We start from the raw sequence: 9,981 nt of genomic DNA, 5'->3' as shown, positions 1-9,981 counted from the left end.
ACTTTTACTAATTTAATAATGGGAAAAATGGTTTGTGCACCTAGCACACTGTCCAAAAGCGATGTTCCTATTCTTGTAATGAGTAATGGGTGTGTTTTAGGCATAATTTGCAATAAACCAATGAGAGTCTCATCTCCAATCCGCTTTAAAAGCCAGTTGCGCTTCCGCCATGCTGATTTACTATTTAGATGGCGCATTTGTAAACTGAAAAACTAAGCGAAGAAAGAAGACCACAAGTTTAAGATTGATGTTAAAAAACTGTGTTGTTTTCATTTGTATTAAAATTGTTATTTTTTGTATTACAAACTTTTGTTCTCTTTAAAAGTCGTTTTCTTTCAGTCATGGAAGTAAAAATAGCAGGCTTTTAATTGTTGTAAATGTACAGTATGGATAGCCTGCACTGTAAAAAAAACTTTGCTGCCTTAAATTTTTTTGTTAAATCAACTCAGATTTACAAGTCATTTCAACAGAGATGAGTGGTCACAACTTATAAAATATAGTTGATAAAAGTCAACTTAGTTTTATAAGTTATAACAACTCACCTATAGTTATAAAAACTCATCTCTAGTCAAGATAAATAATAGTAAGTTGAAATGACTTGTAAATCCTAGTTGATTCAACAAAAAAATTAAAGGCAGCACAGTATTTTTTACAGTGTGCATGATCAGTGACAGTGTAATCTCAAAGTATAATACAAATATGCAATAAAAGGTTTGTACTCTAAAAATACTTTATTTCTAACAGACATGAGATAAAGAATTTACAAACGTGTGGAGAGCCGAAATGTTTCAGCACTCGGATAGCACCATAAGTTTTTTGAAAACCATTACTTAAAAAAGGTTCTCATCTCAGCATATCCACAGGTACAAGTCAACATGTACATTAAATCTGCATTTATAAAATTTTTTTTGCATTTGTTTAAAACAAAACATTCAATTACTTACAGTATACCAGGCTACAGATGAAGCAGCTCTTTACACCTTCTAATGTCTCGTAATCGGTCCTCATTTATGACTCAATAATAATCTTTTACATTTGAATCCTTGAATTTTTTCCAAAACAATATTGAGCCATATTAACTTTAGACTTTAGACCATGGGCGCAAAAATGTGAGCAAATGCATTCGCTATTTAAACAACGTGGGGCTGAACGTGAAAATGCCAACTGCCCCGGGCTCAAACTAGCAAAAAAAACGTGCGTCGCACATTGTGCTAGGTGTATGATAGGGCGAAGGATATTATTTAATATAACTCAGGTTATGTTTGGCTAAAAGAAAGGCGCATATACCTTGGATGGCTTGAGGGCAAGTAATATACAGTATGGGCTTATTTTTATTTTTGGGTGAACTATTCCTTTATTATCATGACTTCTGAACGTAAGGCAGTTTTCAGATGTAAATGTACTTCTGACCAATTTGCGAAGAGTAATGCAACTCATTCTAACTGTACATTGTTTACATCTCTGTCCATCATCTGTGTAATAGCCTAATATATTGTTTTGTCATTATTTGTATTTAATTATTTTTTTACTTTTTTCTCTTCTTTTTTAAAAATTTTTTATGTTCATTATTTGTACTTAATTTTGTCTTATTTTTTGCATATAGTCTAAAAAGTGTATGCCAGATCTACATTTCACTGCTTTTTGTATACCATATAACTTGTACATGACAATTAAAAATCTTGAATAAAACATTCATAATGTTTTATTCAGCATGTTATACATTATATCAGTTAACATCTTTGGTGAACACTTTATTAGCTCACTTTTTTTACTGGGCTTACTTATTTTTACACAATTTCCATTGTGCCCAAATCATTTACACGATTTTAAGAAAAAACCAAACTTACCATATCTATTTGTTTGAAACAGGTAACAGCTTGTTGCATGACAAACATGGACTATATCTATAACGAAACCTGGAACAACAGAACCAAAGATGCGTTATCCTCATCATTCACTGGACTCCAGCTTCTGATGGATCTTAGACCTCTCTTCATACCTCTTTATGCCATGCTGGTCCTTGTAGCTGTCTCTGGAAACCTCCTCCTCCTCATCTTCATCGGCCTGAACAAGAAACTTCACAGCACTACAAATTTCCTGATTGGAAACCTGGCCCTGGTTGACCTAGTGATGTGCCTGTCCTGCGTTCCTCTGACCGCCTTTTACGCCTTTGATGAGCGCGGTTGGATTTTCGGCCGGTTTATGTGCCACTTTGTTACTCTCATGCAAACGGCGACTGTGTTTGCTGCGGTTTTATCTCTGACTGCTATTGCAGTGGACCGTTATGTAGTGGTCGCCTACCCTATTAGGCGGCGTGGAGGTCGATGTTTCTGCACATGTCTGGTGTTCAGCACATGGCTATGCGCTTTGGCAATGTCCACCCCTACTGCTCTACACACCGTGTACCTGGATCTGAGCGCGGCGGGCCACGAAATGATTATCTGTGAGGAGTTCTGGACCGGGCAGGAGCTCGGTCGCCTAATATATTCCTGTTTTTTCCTGCTCCTCTCCTATTTCGTTCCTCTAGCAGCGGTTTCCATCTCCTATTGTGCCATTTCTTGCCACCTGCAGCACAGAGCTACACCACGGCTAATGGCCGCCACGCCCTCCAACCAGGAAAAGTGGGGACGCAGGAGGCGCAAGACGTTCCGACTACTGCTGGTGTCCGTTCTTTCGTTCGCCTTCTCCTGGCTCCCGCTGCAGGTGGTGAATCTCATCCGTGACCTCGACACAGACTTTGCCATCTTGAACAAGAATCACGTCAATGTTGTTCAGGTGTCGTGCCACCTGTTAGCCATGAGCTCAGCCTGTTACAACCCCTTCATCTACGCCTCCCTGCACAACAAATTCCTGCTGTATCTTTGTCAGAACATATTTCAAAGAAGACCTCATCACACCCAGAGCAGCCTCACAACCTCGAGCCGTATGATCCGCGTACGTACTTCCAGTACTCTTGCTGACATCCCCATGGCCATTAGCAAGATCTCACAAGACTGAACCCTAACTGAGAATCTGAGAAAAGGTGTAGATCTGCAGGTGTGGGACTGAAGACAGATTCTGTATAGCTCAACTGGCATGAATTGACATTAACAACCTCTGAATCATGGTAAAAGGTGCGAAAGTTGTCACTGGGAAGGTGCCCTTTAAAAATACAACTTTGTAACTACACTCTTAAAATTAAAGGTGCTTCGTGATGCCATCGAATAACCATTTTGGCTGAATGGTTTCATAAAGAACCTTTAAAGCAACACTAAAGAGTTATAGCTCTTTGCTCCCCCTACAGGTTAGACCCGTAATTATTCATTAGCACTGTTGTAAATACTGCAGCATAGCTGGCTCTGATTGGAGTGTAGGTCTGCCGTAAAGCCAGTTTTTGTAGTTTTCACTCGAACTACAGGACCACTACCCGACGGTTGGAAACTTCTTTAGTGCGGTTTTGGCCGATAGAGGGCTGCAAAGCGAATGTGAAAGTGCCATTCACCCTGTTTTGAGTGGATGAACCACTGAAACTTTTTTGGAAACGTTATTTTAAGGTAAAAAAAACTCTTTGGTGTTGCTTTAACTTCTGAACAACACTAGCTGGATTTTCATCCAAACGTGAAGCGAATCTTTTTAAAATTAGCAAAAAAGACAAACAAACAAATGCAAATTAGATGCGTTTCCATGAAGTTGTTAGAGCGAATCAGGGTGGTATTCGTATCCTTGTCACCAACAGTAAACAAAACAAGGCACGCGTGGAAAATGGAGACAGGACTGCATGTAGTCACGATGGGGCAAGTTATTAATTTACTAGCCAAACTGAATGCTGTGCTATGCTGTGAAATTTTTTTTTGATGCAGGCACTAGCAGCAAGGGCAGTAAGGTGACATCGAACCCCATATATGATAAAGGCAACGACAGCGGAAACAGACGGTCAGCCACGTGGGTGGGTTTAATGTTCGCTATGTCAGAATTTCTTCAGCAAATGTGTTTCCTTCTCCCATTATTCGCATTTACTTTTTTCGCAAGTGAAAAACCACCTCAAGCGAGCTTAAAAACATTTTTTGGATTAAAGGATTACTCTATTTTCTCAAAGAAAAAATCCAGATAATTTACTCACCACCATGTCATCCAAAATGTTGATGTCTTTCTTTGTTCAGTCGAGAAGAAATTGTGTTTTTTGAGGAAAACATTCCAGGATTTTTCTTATTTTAATGGACTTTAATGGACCCCAACACTTAACAGTTTTAATGCAGTTTAAAATTGCAGTTTTAAAGGACCCTAACGATCTCAAACGAGGCATAAGGGTCTTATCTAGCGAAAACATTGTCACTTTTGGCAAGAAAAATTAAAAAAATGCACTTTTAAACCACAACTTCTCTTCTTCCTCCGGTCCTGTGACACGCAAGTGCGACCAGTGTTTAAGTGTGGAGAAAGAGGACCGTTCCGACGTTGTTGTATGTCGAATGATACTAATTATTGTCCTTGTGTCAGTTTGTTGTTTTAAATCGTCCGCAAATGTGCGTTTCATATATGTAACACGTGACCTTTCCGCGTCATTATGCAATTACGTGAGTTCGTGCTGGCGTGTCATACGACCAGAGGAAGAAGAGATTTTGTGGTTTAAAAGTGCATATTTTTTATTTTTCTTGCCAATAATGACAATCGTTTCGCTGGATAAGACCCTTATGCCTCGTTTGGGATCGTTTAGAGTCCTTTGAAACTGCAATTTTAAACTGCATTAAAACTGTTAAGTGTTGGGGTCCGTTAAAATGAGAAAAATCCTGGAATGTTTTCCTCAAAAAACACAATTTCTTCTCAACTAAACAAAGAAAGACATCAACATTTCGGATGACATGGTGGTGAGTAAATTATCTGGATTTTTTAAAAGAAATTTGACTAATCCTTTAAGGGATTTTTATTAGAAATTTGGCGTTTATATCGTTTGTTTTGATACTTCAAAATTCGCATAAAATCATGGTGATGGAAACATGGCTATAGTTAAAAATTTCTATATAAATTAAAGTATTACTGACATCTGTTTGCCAGTGTCTTACTGTAGATTTAAATTTGTGTTATTTACTGGCAACAGTTTTTTGATCATTAAACATTAACAAGTCCTTGTATATGCAGAATAAAACTAAAATAACAGCCTCAGGCAAAGCATTATGGGAACCAAAATCTGAAGGAAAAAACTAAGTTGCTGAGGATTACTAGTTCCCAGAATGCCTTGCATGAAGCTTTTTTTTGTAGTTTTATTCTGTAAAGACAAAGACTTTTTGTTTAATATTCATGTAACTTGGAACAAACTGTTGCCAGTAAATAATATGCACAGCTGTAATGTACAGCTGCATATTTTTTCTAATTTAAGTTCGAAAGGTATGAAAGAAATGGTTCTTTTAAGAACCTTTGTCTAAATGTTTATTTAAAGAATCAAAAAAAAATTTTCTATGACATAGCTTTTTCTACAGTACCTCACTAGTACACAATGTGTACATAAAATTGGTACTCATTAGGGTCTTTCTTTAAGGGCCAGTGACAGCTTTTGTACATTTTTCCAAGAGTGAATCAGTCCGTCCAGAAAAACGCATTGTTTTTTTGTGATTGTTGGGGTCAAAAATTCTTGATCTTGCGACACGTTTTCTTAAAAAATGCGATGGAATATGCAGGATATTTATGCAAATTTTAAGCGATGAAATTGCGGGAACTTGTAAAAACTGTTTGCAGCTTTTCAATGATGTTTATGTCACATTTATGTCACTTCATAACGTTCCCATGGCAACAGGGGACATGGCTGCGCTTGTGTGAAGTAAATGCAACATTTTTCAACTTTCTGCTAAGATATAAGTGATTTGCGATGATTATAAAATCATGCAAGCGGGCATATTTTGCGCACGGAAATCTGCAATTAATGCTGTGAAAGTGCAGCATATTTGAACAAATGTGGCCTCGCATAAATATGCAATATGCAATATGTTTTTCTGGAGGGACTGCCAAGAGTGAATGAACTGAATGTACTGTAACTGCTTTGCATAAAAGCAAATTCATAAACTTCTGAACTGTATTATATAGAAAATTTGTAATGTACAGTATCTGCTTCAAATGCAAAAATTATGCATTCAGAATTGTTACCCTGACCGATAGCAGTTGTCTGGACACCTTTCACAGCAGCATCTTTAAAGATTGCTTAAAAGATGTTTTGCTTAATAATGATGTTTTGTCTACCGTATTTTCCGGACTATAGGTCACTGCGGAATGTAAGTCACATCAATCAAAAATCCGTTTCGAAGAGGAAAAAAATAGAAGTCGCACTAGACTATATGTTGAGTTTATTTAGAAAATGATTGCACAAAATCGCAGTGCCTCAGTGGTTCATGTAGGTTGTCTACAAACTGGAAGGTTTGTGGTTCAATCAAAAAAAAAGTGTGATTTATAGTCCGTAAAATACGGTAATTATGTTTTGTCTAATGATGATCATAGAATGATTAGAATCAACTACACTGTCATAAAAATGGTAAAAATATATACCATAGCTGTCACTAGGGCTGTACCCTAAAAAAAGTACAGCTTTGCATCTAAAGACTTCAAATTAGGACCTCAGAGGTACATATTGGTACCAAAAAGCACACTTTGCATATAAGCATGCTCTAAAAAATAAAGGTGCTTCACGATCCCATAAAAGACTGAATGGTTCTTTGAGAAAACAAAAATGTTATCGGTGTGAAGAACCTTTTAAGCACTTTAAAGGGGTAGTTCGGCAAAAAATGATATTAAACCCACACTGTAAAAAATACTTTGCTGCCTTAAAATTTTTTGTTGAATCAACTCGGATTTACAAGTCATTTCAACTTACTATTATTTATCTTGACTAGAGATGAGTTGTTATAACTACAGGTGAGTTGTTATAACTGATAAATTTAAGTTGACTTTTCTCAACTATATTTTATAAGTTGTGACAACTAATTTCTGTTGACATGACTTGTAAATCTGAGTTGATTCAACAAAAACTTTTAAGGCAGCAAAGTTTTTTTTACAGTGCATGATTTACTTACCCCCAAGCTGTCCAAGTTGCATATGTCCATCGTTTTTCAGACAAACACATTTTCGGATATTTTAGAAAATGTTTTAGATCTTTCATGATTAAATGTAATGTTACGGGGTCCACCCATACTCCACGACCTTCAAGTCCAAAAAAAGTGCGTCCATCCTTCACAAATTAAATCCAAACGGCTCCAGGATGATAAAGGTCTTCTGAAGGTAATCCGCGCGGTGTTGTTGTAGAAATATCCATATTTAAAACTTTATTAACGAAAATAAATACCTTCCGGAAGCGCCGCCATCTTAGACTCCTCTGTATTCAGGAGAGAGTATTAGCGTAGTGTACGCACTTTTCTTAGTGACGTATGACAAATTCGGAGGGCGGGGGGCACAGAGCAGCAGCAGAGTAGCCCTCCGTAGGCTGCGTAAGCTCTCATCCTGAATGCGGACACGACTAAGATGGCAGCGCTACCGGAAGGTAGTTAATTACGTTAATAAAGTTTTAAATATGGATATTTCTACAACAACACCACGCGGATTACCCTCAGAAGACCTTTGTTTATCATCCTGGAGCTGTTTGGATTTAATTTGTGAAGGATGGACGCACTTTTTTTGGACTTGAAGGTCGTGGACTATGGGTGGACCCCGTAACATTACATTTAATCAACTGAAAGATCTAAAACATTTTCTAACATATCCGAAAATGTGTTTGTCTGAAAAACGATGGACATATGCAACTCGGACAGCTTGGGGGTGAGTAAATCATGGGTTTAATATCATTTTTGGCCGAACTATCCCTTTAATTGTTAAAAGGTGTACCTCAAAGACATCTGTGACCCTGGACCACAAAACCAGTCACTTTTTTAAAAATTGAGATTTATACTTTCACACTAAAAGCTAAGATACAACTATTTAAAAATCTGGAATTAGAGGGTGCAAACAATTTGACAAACTATCGAGAGAACCGCCTTTAAAGTCGCAATGAAATTGAAATGAAAAACTATATATGTATTTTTAATAGTGTGGTATTATTAACAAATGACTTATCTGTGAGCTTCATTATTTTTTAAAAATTCGTGTGTGCTCATAATCTTTAATCAAAAATGCAAATCTCCTCCCCTCCTCAAAACGATCTCTCTTCACTTCCGGTCAAAAGTATGGCAGGTGGGCGGGGTCCGGGAGAAGATCGCAGTGATTAGCAATTAGCAACACGACCCAACTTCAAACGATCCAATCAGATCTCGATGGACAAATTCAAATCCAGCCCTGCCTTATTTCATCTCAAAAGCCGTTTCATTCGGATATACGTCACCACGGGGAAATTAAGGCAATCGCTACTTCCGTTTCATGGCGACTTTAAAGTTTAAATGAAGTCCTTAGCAACACAAATTACAATAAATGTTTATATATTTACGTTAGGAAATGTACATCTTCATGGAACATGATCTTTTTATAATTAATATCCTTTAGATCTTAACTTAATTTACTTAATACTTTTTCCATTAAAAAAATTATAATTTTGACTATTGCTACAAATATACCTGTGTGACTTATGGCTGGTTTTGTGGTCCAGGGTCACTTATTAGGACTAAATGTATACATATCAGGGCTCGCAAAATCGCTAGCCCGACGTCCCGGGGCTTCCTGTCGGGCTACCAAAATGTATCTCCGCCCTGCCCGTCGGGCTATCTTGGGGAAGAAATAATATTTTAATGTTTTTGCTTTGTCCCAGATTTAGATAGGTAATTATATTGTATGTATTTCGGCGTCCTCTTGTCAGTCATTATCCTCACGTAACAAGTGAAACTGTCAGGAAATGAAGTGAAAGCATAAATAAACCCATCCTTTAATGTGCACGTACTGAAATGCGTGCGACCCTTTGCACGCGCTTCTCCCGCCTTCGCACTTCACGAGCACTTGCTTGCGCTTGTGCTCAGCGCGAACTCAAGTCATTTAAAAAAAAAATGTACCTCATAGACAAACATTGTTTTAGCGTTTCTTTTTTCTTTCTTCAGGTAGTAACCTAAATATGTGAGAAGGAAAATATATTTGAGTGATTTCCGATCGATTTGACACGTCTACGCTATAAAGAGAATATGAAGTTAGAAGCTTTTGATAGGTGACTAAACAGCAGTGGTAAGATATGTTTACCTAAAGCGAATAGAAAGTTTATTTGTCATTTCGTTTTACCTCAGAGTCTAACATTATTCCAGCGAAAATAAACGGCTATGGTAAGATCTCTTAACCTAAAGGGAATTAAATGTTTATTCCTTTTTTAATAAATATCTGATTTAAGTCTTCTTTATTGTGTTTAAGTCACTGGTTGTTTATATATTTGATAAAATACCATGTTATCTAAATACAATGTGTGATGTGTTGAGGTATTTTATTATATTAAATTAAATAAAAAAACCTGTTATAATACATTCATATAATATTTCAGTAATATAACAAATCAATTATTCTAACGTTAGGGGAACTTTAAAATAACCTAAAAATAACATTAGGGGAATGTTTATTTTCTTTAAGAAAACATTCCTTGCTATTAACCAAAAACCTTGGAAAATAACATTCTAGAAACCAAAACTAATGTTAGGGGAACATTTTGGGTTCCAAATTGTTAGCTGGGGATGGGCAGAAATAGTTGGCTTACATGGAAATCCAGGATTTATCAATATTCTACATTAAACAGTGTATTTTTTATTCGGGCTACTTGTATTCATTTCGGGCTACCAAAAAGGAAAGAGTGCCTGCCCGAAGGGCTACCAGGGATTAAAAAATTTTGCGAGCCCTGCATATGTGTACCTAATGGTACATATTTGGACCTTTTTAAAGGGTATTGGCCCAGTGACAGCTACGGTGCAAACACACACAGTATATAAAAAAGAAACTTTATTTTTGCTCATTATTCTTGTGTATTTATATAGCGGCATTGTCAGCATATTTAAAATGTGTTAAGTGTGT

At 36.8% G+C, this 9,981-nt stretch overlaps 1 protein-coding gene across 1 annotated transcript; it reads left to right on the top strand.

Annotated features, from left to right (window-relative positions):
• Positions 1–1,740: 1,740 nt before the first annotated feature.
• On the top strand, positions 1,741–3,198 carry prlh2r (prolactin releasing hormone 2 receptor). Its single transcript, XM_065288795.2, has one exon. The coding sequence runs from the start codon at positions 1,885–1,887 to the stop codon at positions 2,995–2,997; it is 1,113 nt and encodes a 370-aa protein (XP_065144867.2). The 5' UTR covers positions 1,741–1,884; the 3' UTR covers positions 2,998–3,198.
• The last annotated feature ends 6,783 nt before the right edge of the window (positions 3,199–9,981 follow it).

The sequence above is a fragment of the Paramisgurnus dabryanus genome, chromosome 17, assembly GCF_030506205.2.
Source record: "Paramisgurnus dabryanus chromosome 17, PD_genome_1.1, whole genome shotgun sequence".
NCBI lineage: Eukaryota > Metazoa > Chordata > Actinopteri > Cypriniformes > Cobitidae > Paramisgurnus > Paramisgurnus dabryanus.
The sequence above is the reverse complement of the archived record's forward strand: the minus strand, read 5'-3'. Positions and strand labels throughout refer to the sequence as shown.

Excerpts from the sequence above, each read along its gene's own strand:
- prlh2r (XM_065288795.2), top strand. The coding sequence starts at position 1,885 with ATGACAAACATGGACTATATCTATAACGAAACCTGGAACAACAGAACC.